Genomic DNA, 16123 nt, shown 5'->3' on the forward strand with positions numbered 1-16123 from the left:
AACACACATATTTTAAAGAGTGTGTGCATAGTAAATAGTCCCTATATTAAACATCCCCCCTTATAACAAAGTCAAATCAGCCACTAGCTGTGCACTCTTACTTTTTGTTTTAATAACTATGGGAGGCTTCAACAGAAAATGATTCCCTGGAAAAAGTGTTGTGGACTGAAATTTTTATTTTAAGATGATGTTACCTATTTAATGATTAGACATTTATAAAGTTAATTCTAGACCATCATGACAATAATCTATTTATGATCTCATTATTTACAGCTGTGAATCCGTGCTGTGTCATATGAAGTGCTTATTGTGTGATTGGTCTGAAAAAAGTGCTTTCTCAAGGAACAATAATTGTGAATTTGTCCACTGCTGCCACCCAGTGGAATATGTGTGAAAGTGAATTAAACTATCAATAATGTAATTTTTTGCAACATCATGATTTTCTCAATTTACCTTTTAACTGTAGAAATACACAATTTAATAGTTCTGTGCCGATATCGTTTTTGCAAACATGCTTTTATTACTCAAAACGTTTGTGCATTTCGTCTTATTTTATTTCAATTTTCGTTTTTATTTTGACCACACTGTCGTTTCACTGTTTTATCCAGTTTAATAATATGATTACATGTTAAAATTAAATCCTTCTTGGATTCTGGATGACGATAAAATCAAGTAAAATCTAACACTAGTCTACATTTACCATCAGCCTTTGCGTTAAGGAAACGCAAGACGTCATTGAGCCAATCACGATGTTAGAACTTTATTTCAACCCCGTTGATTGGCTAGTTTTGCATTTTTCTTCCCACAATGCTTTGCGTAGAATTCAAATCAAGTGGACCAATGAGAAAGCGCCGTGGCGACAGAGCGAGCATTTAACTTAATACTAGAAACTGTTTTCGAAGGGCAGAACAGAACACAGGAGACGCCGCCGTCGGACACGTCTGCTGAATTATTCCATGAGGAAAGCAGATTTATTTTAATATTTATGTCTATATATGTCGTTTTATAATTGTAGAACCTAATGTTAATTATCGCTTGCTTTCAGGAAGTCTAAACTCGTGATTAGATTTAAATTCAGACGTGTATGGGAGAAAGTTAGCTAGCTAGGCTAAAGTAACGTCGGTTGTGTTAGGGTTAGTAGTTTGATTCTTGTAGTTTTCACCACGTTTACTGCGCGGAGAGAAAATAAACATTCCTGTAAGTTCATAGAAGACAGCTCTAATACAAAATGAGTGCTGGTACCGCAAAGCCGTTGGAACGTGCGGATCCCAAATCGGCACCTCTCAAAGAAATCCCAGAAATTCTCGTTGATTCCCGAACCATGAAAAGATACACGAGGGGGAGATTCCTCGGGAAGGGTGGTTTCGCCAAATGCTACGAGATCACAGATGTAGAGACGAAGACGGTGTTTGCTGGCAAGATCGTAGCTAAGTATTTGTTACAAAAGCAGCACCAAAGGGATAAGATGACCTCGGAAATCGCCATACACAAGAGTCTGGATCACGCTAACATCGTCGGCTTCCACGGGTTTTTCGAAGACGATGACCATGTGTTTGTGGTCCTGGAGATCTGCAGGAGAAGGGTGAGTACGATGGAAGGAAACCAGCTTTTCAGTGAGGTTTAGAGCCGACGGTTAAACACTGCGACATCTTCCGTTGTCCTCATGTTTAAATAGTGGGAAGCAAGCAGTACCAGACTCATTTAACACCTCACAACTATTTGATCTTTGATAAAAACATCTTAAAAAGAAACTTCTAGCCTATAAATGTGGGTTTATTGGTCCAGTACCACTCTGGTGGCCCCATGTGTACCATATGTTCAATCTTATAATTAAACGCATAAAAGATCACTCTTTTCTTGAGCTGTTGTCTTGACTGTTTAAAATGCTTTATTTCAGTCCTTGCTGGAGCTGCACAAACGCCGCAAGGCTGTGACGGAGCCTGAAGCTCGCTACTACATGGCCCAGCTGCTGAAGGGTGTCCAGTACCTGCACAACAACAAGGTCATCCACAGAGACCTGAAACTGGGCAATATCTTCCTCAACGACGACATGGATGTCAAAATTGGTACTCCACTTGCTTGGACTTGTAGCTTGCACTAGATCTTTTGTTTTTATCACGTCGAGAAGGATTTGAATCAAAGCATGCCTCGTTATTACGTGTTCTCTCTTGTTTAGGGGACTTTGGCTTGGCGACTAAGATCGAGTTTGAAGGCGAACGAAAGAAGACTTTGTGTGGAACGCCCAACTACATAGCACCAGAAGTGCTTTGTAAAAAGGGCCACAGCTATGAGGTCGATGTCTGGTCACTTGGGTGCATATTGTAAGTACAGGCCCACAAACGCAACTCATTTGAAATGTCCCAGCTGTGAAAGCTTCCCTTTTCTGTTCTTTCAGGTACACTCTGTTGGTGGGCAAGCCCCCGTTTGAGACCTCCTGTTTGAAGGACACCTACAGTCGCATCAAGAAGAACAACTACACCATCCCCTGGGTATGAAAATCAAACTGAATGCACCGTTTTCTTTCTAAAATTAAGTTAATAATTGAGTCGTATGATCTGAACAACCTGCAGCACATCACCCCGACTGCGGCGACTCTGATCAAGAAGATGCTGCACGCCGATCCTGCACAGAGGCCAAGCGTTGCTGAAGTGCAGGCCGATGAGTTCTTTACGTCCGGCTACATCCCCCTCCGTCTGCCCACCACGTGTCTTACTGTACCCCCTCGGTTCTCCATCGCCCCCTCCACAACTGCAGAGCTCAGCCAGCGGCGTCCTCTGACTGCTCTAAACAAGGGTAATGGCGATCAAAATGAAAATCTTTGTTTTTATTTTTCCTAGGCAATGATGTTTGAGTTGATCCACATAGATTTTATTAGTCTTGTTTTAGATGTTAACGTTTTTTTTTTCTTTGTTCCCAGTTGGTACGGAGAAAACGGAGGTGAAAGACGAGCCTATGCAAAGGTGTTTTTCATTTATTTATCACATGACAAACATTTTATAAAAATTCTAGTTCTGTTAGTTTTTATCTTTTCTTTGCGTAGATGTTGTTAACCTTTAAATGTGTGTGTGTGCAGGGCGGCTGAACCATCAGAGCCCTACCTGAAAGACATGCTGCAGCAGCTGAACAGCATCATGTCCACCAAACCCTCTGAAAGGGCCGTCATCCAGCAAGGTTAGTGGACGTGTCTCACTTCGTCTTTACCGATCTTGTGGAGTCTCTGTTGCTATTTCTCTGAATTTTGTCAAAACGGATGCGGTTATCTACTTTTTAATCTACATCTAAGGTTTTTTTGTGTAATTCCAGAGGAGGCCGAGGATCCTGCGTGCATCCCCATCTTCTGGATCAGCAAATGGGTCGACTACTCTGATAAATATGGATTAGGTAAATGTTAGGAGACCGTTTGTTTGTTCACATAAGCTGCAATTTTAACTTTGTAAGTTTGGTTTAGACTATTAAAAGTATATACAGGGTATCTGCAGGTCCATAAAAAGTCTTAAATTAGCTTTTCCAAATTTAAGGCCTTAAAAATCCTTAAAAATGACAAATAGTCCTTAAATAGTTTCCAACGGTCTTAAATTACCAAAGACCCAATAAACAAGATTCTTTTATTTCTATAAAATTTTCATGAATTTCTAGTTAGTTTGGCATTTTTTGTGTATGATATTGGCGTAAGCGGAACCGTACACATTCGGTTGGTTGTGAAAGGGGGCTATTTTTAGATGAGCATGCTAGTGGGAGTTTGCACCATGGGGAAGTGCAACATTAATGGTAAATGGATGGCTAATCCCACGTTCACGACCTGGTTAGCACCGGTTCCAGGCAATAGCTGGAAATTATAGCTTAAATTTAATTTAAAAAAAAAAGAAGCTTAAATTTGGTCAAAGTGGCCTTAAAAAAGGTCTTAAAAAGTCTTAAATCTGGCTCCCTTAAACCTGCAGATACCCTGTATAGATGTTATCTGGTACTGTTAAAAGTATCTTTACAGAGTTTTTAATGTCTGTTCCAGGCTACCAGCTCTGCGACAACAGCGTGGGGGTTCTGTTCAACGATTACACCCGGCTCATCATGTACGCTGACGGAGACAGCCTCCAGTACATCGATAAGACTGCAGCTGAGTCCTACCTCAGCGTTCGCTCTTTCCCCGCTACTCTCAACAAAAAGGTCAGACAGTGTTTTTATTTATTTTTTAATTCCATTTTATCCCCTTCAAGGCCATCACAGTGACTTGTATTTCTCTCTGGCTGTAGATTACGCTGCTGAAATACTTCCGTAACTATATGAGCGAGCACCTCCTGAAAGCTGGGGCCAACATGGCGCGGCGGGAGGGAGATGAGCTGGCACGGCTGCCTTACCTCTCCTTGTGGTTTAGGACGAAAAGCGCCATCGTACTGCACCTCAGCAACGGCACAGTTCAGATCAACTTCTTCCAGGTTAGATGGTTAACCCTTTCACTCAACGCGTGATGCTTCACGTGCGCGATCCCTCATCTTCTATCATTATGTGCTTTTCAGGATCACACCAAGCTGATCTTGTGTCCGCTCATGTCGGCGGTGACCTACATCGACGAGAAGCGAGACTTCCGCACTTACAAGCTGTCTCTTCTGGAGGAGTTCGGCTGCAGTAAGGAGCTGGCTAGCCGCATACGTTACGCCAAGCAGATGGTGGAGAAGCTGCAGGACAGCAAGGCTTCTTCTCCTGCACAATAGTCTAGTTTGTTCCTCAAACCTTCAATCACTTTCCCTTCTAGTCGCAGAACTTTTAATATTACGTGTATTTTTTAAAGCGAAGCAGAGGTTTTCATGTCACACTTACACAATGTGCTCCATCAACCTAAACTTTAATATGCCAACATGTTTTCCTCTTATGTTCACCTTTCATGGACTGCTTAATTATCAACACCAAGACTAATAACGTAGCTTGAAAAGAGCTGTTGAAATGCATCATTTAAGAAGTTGAGGCGTTTGGTTGTAAACCTTTCCTTTTTCCTGTTGTTGTTCTTGTGTTTTAAATCATTCAGGAAGATGTTCGTCTTGTGAGAGATGGACTCTCAACATGCTGTTCATAAAGCACTGGTCTGCTTTTCCAGTCTGTGTGTGCGGAAACTGACCGTGTTAATGTTTTCATCATGTACATTCTTCCTGTTTGTTTGTGTTTGTAACTGTTGGCTAAGCGGGTTGATGGTGAACAAACTTGTACATACTGCTGAGTATTTTAAAGAGGGTAAACCTCTGCTCAAGATGAAATAAAGATTGTTTTTCCAAGTAAAAATAAAAAATTGTTAATTCTCTCAAATCTTTGCATTTTGTTTATTCAAGTCAACAAAGTGCAAAATACTGAGCTAATTTCAGCTCCATTGGAAGCCTAAAGTCATGTCCACGGGTCTCTTACAGTAAAAAAAACACAATCTGGGCCATTATGTTATCTTCTGGTCTTGTTTATGTGCCATAGCTTTAACTTGATCATGTCTGAATTGTGAAGACAGTTTACGGCACAGGTTATTCAGGCTTTGTGTGAAATCACGTAGAGCTGAGGTAGTTCAATTCAATTTTATTTATATAGCGCCAAATCACGACAAGAGTTGTCTCAAGGCATAATAAACATTCCAATACAGGTCAGTTCATTAAGCCAATCAGAAATAATGTTTCCTATATAAGGAACCCAGCAAATTGCATCAAGTCACTGACTAGTGTCAGTGACTTTACAGCAATCCTCATACTAAGCAAGCATAAAGCGACAGTGGAGAGGAAAACTCCCTTAGGTAGTGAACTCTGTTCCCTGAGGGCTGGTGCCCAGCATGTTTTAGTTGTTTCCCTACACAAACACAGTTGATTCACCTGTTCAGCTGCTCATCAAACTCTGGAGAAGCTGTTAAATCACCCGTTGATTAATATCTGGTGTGTTGAAGCAGGGAAACAACTAAAACCTGCTGGATACTGGCCCTTGGGGAAGGGAGTTGACTATCCCTGACAGAGGACTTCAAATGATTGTCTCACCAAATTCTTGCCTTATATATTCACATATATAGGATAGCTTGCCAGGCTATCATCAAACCAGACAAGAGAAGAAAAACGAGTTTAGCAAGCATTGCACCCATTTACAAGTACAACTAATGTGCTTCTGGGTGTAGAGCAAAGCAGACTAGGATAACTTTTACTGCCCCATTCACTTACATTAATTTTATTTTGTCTGAGGAACTCTTGAGTTAACTCAAAGTCAAAGTCAGTTTAATTGTCACTTCTGCCACATGTACAGGACATACAGAGAAATGAAATTACGTTACTCTCAAACTCTCGCTAGATAGAAAATAAACATTTAGTATAAAAACAGTAACCAAGTTCAGAGAGACTGTGGGGGAAGAGAGAGGAGAGTTGGGAGAGCCGGGAGGGAGTTTAGCTTCCTAACTGCCTGATGGATAAAGCTGTCCTTCAGTCTGTTGGTCCTGGCCTTGAGACTCTGCAGTCTCCTCCCTGACGGCAGCAGCTCGAAGAGGCTTTGCATTGGGTGAGTGGGATCAGCCGCAATGTCTGGTAGGGAGGGGAGAGAGACCCTGATGATCTTCTCTGCTGCTCTCACTATACGTTGGAGGGTTTTAAAGCAGGATACGTTGCAGGCTCCATACCACACAGTGATGCCGCACGACAGGATGCTCTCGATGGTGCCTCTGTAGAAAGTGTACAGGATGGGGGCTGGTGCTCTTGCTCTTCTTAGTTTGCGGAGGAAGAAGAGACGCTGCTGTGATTTCCTCGCCAATGCTATGGTGTTGTTCGTCCAGGGGAGGTCCTCTGTAATGTGCACACCAAGGAACTTGGTGCTGCTCACTCTCTCCAGACGCACCGTTGATGGTCAGAGGAGCATGCTGAGTGTGTGCTCTCCTGAAGTCCACAACAATCTCCTTGGTCTTCTCCACATTTAGAGAGAGGTTGTTGTCAGCACACCATGTGGTAAGGCGGCTCACCTCGTTCCTGTAGTCGGTCTCATCTCCGTGGTTTATAAGACCCACCACTGTTGTGCCATCCGCAAACTTGATGAAGAGGTTAGAGCTGTGTAATGGTGTACAGTCGTGGGTCAGCAGAGTGAAGAGGAGGGGGCTCAGCACACATCCCTGGGGGGCCCCCGTGTTTGAAATGATGGTGCTGGATGTGTTTCTGCCTTGTAAATTTGACAAAAATGACTAAATTGTAGACATTTGTATATGTGCTCACATTGGTTAGCTTAGCTCCTCTGGAGGAGCTGGCCCAAGTGGCTGGAAGATGGAAGTCTGGGTCTCTGCTTAGGCTGCTGACCGCACCCCGGATAAGGGGAGGAAAACCTCCCAGTCCCTTCATGCTAACATCCATGTTGTCTATCAAAACTCTGTGGTTGTGAACGTGGTTGAGAGCCCCACCTCTCTGATCTTTGGTGTCCAACCTCAGTGGATATATCCAGAACCAGAAGGGCACTAATCAGCCCAAATTAAACACTCATCCCAAAAATGCGGCAAATAAATGTTGATTTAATTACCCAGATAACCTAAACTTAAATTTTAAGAGGAAAAAAATGAACTTTTACACTGTTTCGTTAACAAACTGCCTTAAAAGGGCGCCACCGTGTAATTCCCTACATAAGATCTTTTCTAAGAGAAAACACAATTTATTTACTCATACTTGTTTGAAAGGAAACAAAAAGCAAGTTATGTTTAATAGACATTTTTAATACAAATACTCTTTTTTTAAATACAACATACAATCGTAGTAAAGCACATCTAAAATGGCAGTAGCATCAAAACGAGTCGTTTTCTAAAACAAGTGTCATATATGTGCAATAAAAGAAAACACAGCTTAATCGAAATGAACTCGCTCGGTTTTTGGTATAAAAATGACTTCCCGTGTGGAAAAACTGAACTAAGTTATCGTGACGAACGGATGATAAACGAGATAAAGTGACATTTAGATTAAACACAAAATAACAGCATGATGCGATGATCCCACGGCTTCAGAAAGTCTTCTGCTCGTGCTCCAGTGAATTCTGACTCACCAGCACTGATGCACAGAAACGTCTCCGTTATGATGTCCCATCACCAGCATGTCTCCTCCACCCCCCCAACGAGCCAGCTGCCAGTCTTCACCTTCTGGAGCCTCTAGCATTCGAGATGTTCCGCGTTTTCCGAGCTCCCAGACACAAGCACTCCCGCGCTGACTCAGGCCCACTACACTGGAGTGGAAAACGTCAGCTTCACACAACCTGCAAAGTCAGCGATTGCATCCATGCGTTCATACAGAAGCACACAAAATATTTTTTTTCCCCTTTTCGTCTGGTACTTCTCATCTCACCTGCCCGACCAGGCTTCGGGTGGACACAGCCGAGTAGCCAGGATGGACTTTCCATTCAGAGGGTTGATGCCCACCAAAGAAAACATGGCCGTCCTTGTGTCCTCCGTCAAAAACCTCTGCTCTTCAATCGTTGCTTCTTTTTCATCGTTTAGAGAGCTTAGAAACTGATGTTGCAGCAGCACAAACAACACCCCCTGAATGATAATCGCACGAGTCACGTGAGCATCATCTAAAGTTTCCATTTGTACAACCGCTGGATACTCACACAGTGGGCGTAACCTCTGAGGCAGGACGCCTGAGATAAGCCGTGGCTGAGCAGGACTCTGGACAGCAGCTGTCCACTATTTAAATTCCTTAGGAGGAAAAAATGGAAAAACTTCTGAGACACCCAAAAAAAACAACCTTTTTCTTGAAGGAGTGTTTATTTGTAATCATTTCAGATTTTGACCTGCAATAGTTTTATTTGCCACCAAGGGGTAAGCATAAACAATTATAAACAGTGGTTCTGTTGTCTCCAAATGTCAAACCAGTTAAAGGTGCATTATATAGGAATGACGTCAGAATGACATCGTGTGGTCGAATGTGGGTACTGCAGTCCGTTTTTATAAACAACAGGGAACTTTCTCACTATCGTTAAGTGAGTTTCATGACAGTTACGGATCAGCGCCAGAAGATTCTAGATGACAAGTGAAGACTAGTCATACACCGTAAGGTGATCAGTAGATAAATACATCGTCATATCTGGTCCTAGCACTCTTGGGAGCACTTTCTACATATATTATGGTAATATCTCTCCAGCATAAAGGAATTGTGGTTGTTTGCCGTCTTGCTGTTAGCTTGTTCTTATAAGTAAAACTCAACAATTGACTAATAATTCTCTTCACACATAAATGTAACTGTAATATCGAGTTGTTGGTGATTAAAACGGTAGCTTTAGACTTTTTTAAGAGCAGACTGTTTCTAATTCACCGTTAGCATTGTTAGCTCAACATTAGCCTTTAGCCTGCTTCACAGAGTAAAACAAAAAGATGCTGCAGCTTGTAACAAGCAATAACTTCTGGGTCTCTCCTGTTTACTGGCTTTGGTTAAACTACTCTAGAGCTTTTTGCTCCAATGCTGCAGAGTTAGCTTGGCACAAATCCAACATTTTGTCATTTTAGATAAGTAAAATGATATAAAACTATAATCTGAACAAAAGAGCAAAATATATAACTCACATCAAAAGGGTGAAAATTAAACTTTGCCCAATCAGATGACAATAATAAAACTGGCTAAATTATTCAACTTTCTTAATATATCAGGGTATCTGCAGGTTTCTGGGAGCCAAATTTAAGACTTTTTAAGACCTTTTTTAAGGCCACTTAGACCAAATTTAAGCTATTTTAAAAATTAAATTCAAGCTATAATTTCCAGCTATTGCCTGGAACCGGTGCTAACCACATCGTGAATGTGGGATTAGCCATCAAGTTACCATTAAACTTCCCCATGGCGCAAGCTCCCACTAGCTTAACCAGCTAATGTGCTCATCTTAAAATAGCCCCCTTTCACAACCAGCTGAATGTGTACGGTTCCGCTTACGCCAAATCCTGAACACTAACTAGAAATTCACAAAATTTTTATAGAAATAAAAGAATCTTCTTTAGTGGGCCTTTAGTAATTTAAGACCTTTGGAAACTGTATTTAAGGATTATTTGTCATTTTTTAAGGATTTTTAAAGCCTTAAATTTTGAAAAGCAAATTTAAGACTTTTTAAGACTTTTTAAGGACCCGCAGATACCATGTATATTAAACTCCCCCCCATCGGATGTATACTCTAATTTCTGTCTAACTTTCTTTGTCTACGGTTAGAATTTACAAAATATTAAGGCAAAATTTTAAAAACGTCAACTATATTAATTATTTAGTGGTTTCATTTAGCATAAATGTATTTAGCCCATGAACTAATCCAGGTTAACAGTGCCTCGTCCATGGTGTTATACCCTGATCTTATTTACCAGATGAAGATGTGTCCACCTTCATCCGAGCCAATCAGAGCATCAGGAAGCCCGTCCACTGGAGCAAGAGCACCGACACAAACACCAGGAGACACCAGAGGCTGAGAACTCCACGAGCTGAAGGAGACAGCAGCGAGACATCTGTTCAGCAGCGCAGCGAGACAGAAAATGGGGGTGGGGCATATGCAGAGCCTTACCTGACACTATCCGACGGCGTAAACACCTGCAGGGTGGAGCCAGTGGCAGCGTGTGAGGAGGTAACCACTCTGGACTTGTACACACCTACAACCACCTGCATGACTCCATCACAGATCAGCATCTGAGTGAGGCTGGAGCACAGCAGCAGTCTGCACACATAAACACATTGCAAAAAGATTCAACTTTAAAAAGGTTTTTTCTGTTCCTTCCAAAGGTGTGTCTTGTGTGTTTAAAAAGAGCAGCGATTCGTAAGCAAAAACGGTCAAATCCATTCTTTTTTTGTGGGAAACTTTGGACTCAAAAACAAACTATTTGCCTCAAGATCTGATTCTTGCATATGAACACACTGATGCTCCTTATTGGGTTGCATTCACCTCACTTCTCTGATTTCCAGCTGACCGAGTGTCACACACACGAGCTCGGCTGCATCTTGGACGGTAAACACGCTGATCACAGGCTGTAATCACAACAATTACATTTTACTGTAAAATTTACATCTTATATTAAAAAAAATACACTAAAAATACTGCAGGAATCATTAAAAATACATTATTTATCTTAAAATTACTCTGCTTCTCTCTGAAACGTGTGCAAAACACAAAAAGCGGACACGCTGATCACCTTGCTGAAGGTCCAGGTGTGTTTTAGGCTCCAATCAGAAACTGGAGTCCAGCTCCAGAGACACACGGCCCACGCTCCAGCTGCTGCCACAAACAATCCATCTGATGATCCAGGAAAACAGCACACATCCACCAGAGAGCCTCCTGCTGCAGCCTGAGGATACAAAACACACATTTACTCAAAAAGGAGCTAAAACATGTTGCACATTTTAAACAAAAGTTTGTATTTCTAACTGTTTTAAAATGTTTCTTACCTTCAGCGTGTGCATGCATCTCATCCCATGCTCCTCTGCAGATCTATTTGTCTCCTGCTCATCTGATTCATGCCGCTGAATGCTGGACGGAGTCGGATGGGCGGCAGGTTCAATAACCTGATCGCTCCCAGCAGGCGGCGCAGATAAATCCTGGATTTGTCTACAAGGGGAGAGAGGAGGCAGGCTAGGGGAGAGGGAGGTGATAGACGGAAAGGGGGACAGAGCTGGAAGAGAGAGAGCCGTTGTGGATGGGCTGCAAGGAGGGGGCAGGCTGAGAGGAGGGCCACCTGCAGCAAGACGAGGAGTTATCCCTAACGAGGGGAGTGCAGGGCTGGATGCTGGAGTGGGTGAGGGCAGGTGAGGGGTGATGAAAAGGTACTTTTCTGAAGCGGGTGACTCCTGTGGAGCTTTTGTCTCCTTATGTGACTCCAAAGGAAAGCGGATGTTTGAAGGCTTCTCTTGAGTTTCCTTTGGACAGTAATCACTGTAAACAGAGTCAGCAACATCTCGGTGTTCTGATTGGTCACGTCCACACGTGTGATCTTCTGAAGGTCGATCCTCTTTAGCGTCGCCTTCGGTTTCCTCTCCAACAGCTAAAACAGATTTTGTCGATTTGTCGAGAGTTTCTGCACAAAGCTGCTGCTCCTCATCTGTTTCTGCAACATTTTTTCCCAACAGCTCATGAACCGAGCTCTTGCTGATCGATTCATTTGTAAGGACCTGTTCTACTGACAAATCCCGAATGTGCAGCAGCTGTGCGTCATCAGGACGGGGTGAGCTTAGTACAGTCGGCGTGAGGCTCAGAGGGAGAGGAAGCATTACCGACGGGTCACTCATGCTGCACTCCGGGTGGGAGCGACGGATGCTGCTGCGAGTGTTGCGCAACGGTGTTGAAAAATGTTCGACTCCCGACTCCACGGCAATCCGGCGGAGCTTGTGCAGCTTCAGGGAGGCAAACTGATCATCTGGGAGATGGAAATCCTGGTGGATGTCTAAACTTTTCAGGGCACTGACCAGTGAGACTGGAAACGGGGAGAGAGGAGAAAGCAGAGATGTCTGAGCTGGTGAGGAAGAGGAGGGCAGGAAGAGGGACTCCCAGCTTGGTGTACCTGCAAGACAGTGTTGGGAAAAAAATAGGTTGTGAACTTAAGTGAGGTGGAAAAAGAAGACACATATGGGCCATTCCCAGCTGTACCGGGTCGGCCCGGGCCGGGTAGCGTAGGTTGTTTACATATCTGGGTGGCCTGGTATTTTTCTGGGCCAACCAAGGCTCATTCTCAGCCCTCTTCTCGAGAGGGTCTGCTTCAGGCCGACCAGGCCCAACACACCCACTGCTGACAGCAAATTCACACCTTCCATTAGAGCAAGCCTCTGATTGGTGGGTAGAATCAGCCCACATGGGCTTAAGGCAAGGATGTGTGGAATCAACCGGGCCAGGCTGGGGCCGACTGGGGCTACCCGGCCCGGGCCGACCCGGTACAGATGGGAATGGCCCAATATAAGACCTAACTGACCTTTTGGTGCTATAATTAAAACATTCCTCTCATGTACCTTTGTTCATCTGTGGGGGTCTGCTGGTACTGCTGCTGCTCTTCACAAAGATAGGAAGGACCTTCTCCAGATGATGAGCTGAACAGCTGGTTGGAGCTCCATGACTGTTAGATAAAAACGTGCTTCCAGCTGGCTTGGGATCAGCTTCCACTGAGCTGAAGCAGGTGTTCACCCCGCCGTTTGACTGAGACGAAGCTACTTGAATATCTGAGGGTTGAGGATCTGCTGATGTCTGTTCCCTAATATGCTGATGGGAACGTGGGGTCCGAGGTCTCCCTCTCCCCCTGCCTCTCCCCCTTCTCCTTCCTCGTAATGGACGAACTGTGGTGACTGTTGGTAAAAAAGAAGATTCTGAGTCCACCTGGGAAGCTGTAATAGAATCTGAAACACCACTGGAACTCTGACCACACTCTGCAGATGCATGAGGCGAGCCAAGAGGGTCTATGAATGAGGACAAAGTTTCAGGAGAGAAGAAATCAGTCCGAGTGTGTTGATCTGAACTTTCTCCAGAGTGTGAGTGTCTGTTCCTTCCTCTGCCACGTCCTCGACTCCTGCGCTGCCGTCCGTTGTTCAGCTGAGAAAGTAGGATGAGCTGCACATCAGGCTGGCTCTGGGAAACCGTCATACGCCTTGTGGTTCGAATGTAGTATTCCGCCGGAAAAAGTAGTCCCTCCACTAACGTGCAGGAGTCAAGGAGGCTGTCCGTTTTCTCCTCTCGTCTCATCCCATTCCTCTCTTCTTTTGTTTCCAGTGAACTTTTAGGATTTGTTTCACTTTTGATGACCCCACCTTCATTTATTTCACAGCTTTCAGATCTGTTCTCCTCAACGAAACATTTCCCTAACTCATTACAACTGGATCTGTCGTCTCCAGTCTTTATCTCTGCATCCCCGGCTTGGGTGACAAGTAGTTCTCTTCCTTCACTGATCAAAAAAGGTTTAGCAATATCCAAGTCGGTTTCTTTTCCTTCTTGATGACCCCTTTGATGCTCCTTCCCAAATATGTTTCCAGTTTCAGAGTGTCCTTGTGCATTCCAGTGAGGGAGCAGCAGCGAGGGGGACTCAGATTTTGTATTAGAAAACAACTCTTCACTTTCATTGACTGCATCTGCTTTTGACTCAACCATCCCTTGTTCTTCTCCTGGTTTTACACTTCCCATCCCTTCACCTGACCCCTGTCCCTGTTGGCTGCTGTCGTTGCTCGCGCCACCCTCAGCGGTGCTCCTCCTTTCCAGTCGAAGGCGACTGCGGCGTGATCGGAGACGGAGGGTGGGACTGGGTCTGCGACCCCTAGCAGCATCATCTCTGAGATCTGGGGTCTGTGGACCAGCAGCATCAGAGGGGAGTGTAAACCCAAGCACCTGATTCCTCCTTAAAGTGTCAAAATCTGCCAGACAAGATAAAATATAAAATTAAAAGCTTTTTAATAAATTGAGATTTTATTAAGAATATAACTGAAAAAATATTTGAGCTCAACCTTGGACTGTGGAGTTGTTTTGGTTTGTCGTCAGTGAAGAGCTGCAGGTAACCTCTGGTTCTTTCTGATCTTGAAGTTTACGTTTAATGTGTTTCTGCACAGCTTCTAAACGCTCAGCACGCTGTTCGAAAATAATCATCAAATAAATACGTGCATGAAATGTGTGAAATATGCTTACTCTCTGGTTTCATTCCCACGTATAGTAAAAATAAAAATGCATGTCTCACCTGTAGTCTCTGGGCTGTCTTGAGGTATTCTTTCTGTAACTGTGCCAACTTTCTACGAAGCTGAGAGGAAATAAATCGATTTTCAAGGACAGAGAAAGATCTCACGTGGCTGGAGTATGTAAACACAAATTAAACGCACCTTCTCCTTGTCATCACAGTGTAATGTGTTCTTCAGCAGCTCCACGCTGTTCAGAGAATCACCTGCATTCATATCCATCCTGTCAAGGCACCCACACCTATAATTACCTTCCACATGTCTGTGTTAGCTTAAATCAGTACTTCCCTTATGTTTATTATCACGCTAGCATAAAACATTTAAAGGTAATGGCTAACGATGAATGAACTCACGGTTCGAACGTAACCTTTGCAGCAAATACATATTTCAGCAACCCGCTGTATAAATTAACCATGTCTGTAAAAATGTATATTAAAGTAAAACTTGCCTTTTACTCCATGTTAAAGTTTAGAGACAATTTACAGCAGCGAGTCCATCAAAGTTTGGTTTACAGTTCGATCATTCGGGTATCGATTTAGTTCTAATTTCCCGCTACTCAAACAGACATCAGTAGTAGAACTCAGATAGCCCAGTCATGCTTGATGCTTACATTTTACATATATTTTCACTTCAGAACAGTGAAAGCACATGTCTTAAAATGTGTAAAGTCAAAGCATACCGGTAGAGGCTATTTTTTCTTTTAAATTGTTTGAAAGAACTAAAGTGTAGTTCCAGCTTCTTTTCTGGAGGGCACCATCACCCCTTCTCTTCTAACTGTAGTTTCTGTTAGACGCCACTAGAGGGCGGCAACTCCAAATATTCTCGTCCACTAAATTGTAGTTTCGACTCGTCGTCTTTAGGGGGTGTGAATAGCTCTCCTCATTCATAAAAGCACATTGAAATTGCAGCAAGCTGGGTTTGGCGCCTTGACTCCACGCAGCCATACTGTTACATATTTTTTTTAAATTGTGTTTTAGCTAATTTAAAGAAAAATAAGTAGAGTGAATTCCCCCATTGCTAACACCACCAGCACTGCATTTTATTTTGAAAGAATTAGTAAAAGTTTCCACTAAAATATATTAACGTAGTTACCTCTTCTCTTTTATCCTATTAAAGCGGTCCTAAAATTCAAAACCACATTTACCTTGTTGAACACAAACTGTTTGGGATGCCTACTTTATGCTTTCCTATGTGAATATTTTTATTTATTTATTTATTTATTTGTAAAGGCAATGGAAAACAGTTTGTTTTGGGAAAGGATGGTTTAACACATCATCAACTAACACCCCCTTACATTAGCGGGGCTAAAACCACTTCAACGTACGCATCATGTAAATGTTGGTAAAAACCCTTGCTCATGAAAGCCAGACACAAAATATTGATAATGTTTCAATTTAGTTGACATAAATAATACATAAAACATCCTTATAGACAGATTACGTGGATATCAATCAAATACAATGACTGATCACAGGTAATTAAAGTAAACGTTTATTTAG

The 16123-nt window shown here is 43.0% G+C and overlaps 2 protein-coding genes across 3 annotated transcripts; one reads left to right on the forward strand and one right to left on the reverse strand.

Annotated features, from left to right (window-relative positions):
• The first annotated feature begins 1048 nt into the window (after positions 1–1048).
• Positions 1049–5292, forward strand: plk1 (polo-like kinase 1 (Drosophila)). Its single transcript, XM_015966360.3, has 11 exons — positions 1049–1582; positions 1898–2066; positions 2177–2321; positions 2396–2489; positions 2571–2793; positions 2918–2960; positions 3074–3171; positions 3304–3381; positions 4007–4161; positions 4248–4430; positions 4512–5292. Exons 1-11 carry the CDS (start codon positions 1229–1231, stop codon positions 4704–4706), a joined length of 1737 nt encoding a protein of 578 aa, XP_015821846.1. The 5' UTR covers positions 1049–1228; the 3' UTR covers positions 4707–5292.
• A 2439-nt stretch (positions 5293–7731) lies between these two features.
• Positions 7732–15167, reverse strand: palb2 (partner and localizer of BRCA2). 2 transcript variants are annotated; one of them, XM_054743633.2, is made up of 13 exons: positions 15073–15167; positions 14769–14847; positions 14630–14689; positions 14403–14523; positions 12927–14312; positions 11376–12484; positions 11123–11275; positions 10876–10958; positions 10501–10650; positions 10304–10420; positions 8575–8662; positions 8310–8473; positions 7732–8220 (listed from the first exon to the last, which is right to left on the reverse strand). In XM_054743633.2, the coding sequence occupies exons 2-13, from the start codon at positions 14844–14846 to the stop codon at positions 8010–8012; spliced, it is 3720 nt and encodes a 1239-aa protein (XP_054599608.1). In that variant the 5' UTR covers position 14847; positions 15073–15167; the 3' UTR covers positions 7732–8009. The 2 variants fall into 2 exon arrangements, with proteins under 2 accessions (XP_054599608.1, XP_015821834.1); XM_015966348.3 differs by having other exon boundaries at positions 8310–8503.
• Positions 15168–16123: the final 956 nt, after the last annotated feature.

This window comes from Nothobranchius furzeri, chromosome 4 (genome assembly GCF_043380555.1).
Source record: "Nothobranchius furzeri strain GRZ-AD chromosome 4, NfurGRZ-RIMD1, whole genome shotgun sequence".
Classification (NCBI taxonomy): Eukaryota; Metazoa; Chordata; class Actinopteri; order Cyprinodontiformes; family Nothobranchiidae; genus Nothobranchius; species Nothobranchius furzeri.

Excerpts from the sequence above, each read along its gene's own strand:
- palb2 (XM_015966348.3), bottom strand. The coding sequence starts at position 14,846 with ATGGATATGAATGCAGGTGATTCTCTGAACAGCGTGGAGCTGCTGAAG. Across the intron at positions 14,313-14,402 it reads AAACAACTCCACAGTCCAAG|ATTTTGACACTTTAAGGAGG; the intron begins GTTGAGCTCAAA and ends CTTGTCTGGCAG. Across the intron at positions 8,663-10,303 it reads GGTGGACACATCTTCATCTG|GAATTTAAATAGTGGACAGC; the intron begins GTAAATAAGATC and ends TTTCCTCCTAAG.
- plk1 (XM_015966360.3), top strand. The coding sequence starts at position 1,229 with ATGAGTGCTGGTACCGCAAAGCCGTTGGAACGTGCGGATCCCAAATCG. Across the intron at positions 2,490-2,570 it reads ACAACTACACCATCCCCTGG|CACATCACCCCGACTGCGGC; the intron begins GTATGAAAATCA and ends AACAACCTGCAG. Across the intron at positions 2,794-2,917 it reads TCTGACTGCTCTAAACAAGG|TTGGTACGGAGAAAACGGAG; the intron begins GTAATGGCGATC and ends CTTTGTTCCCAG.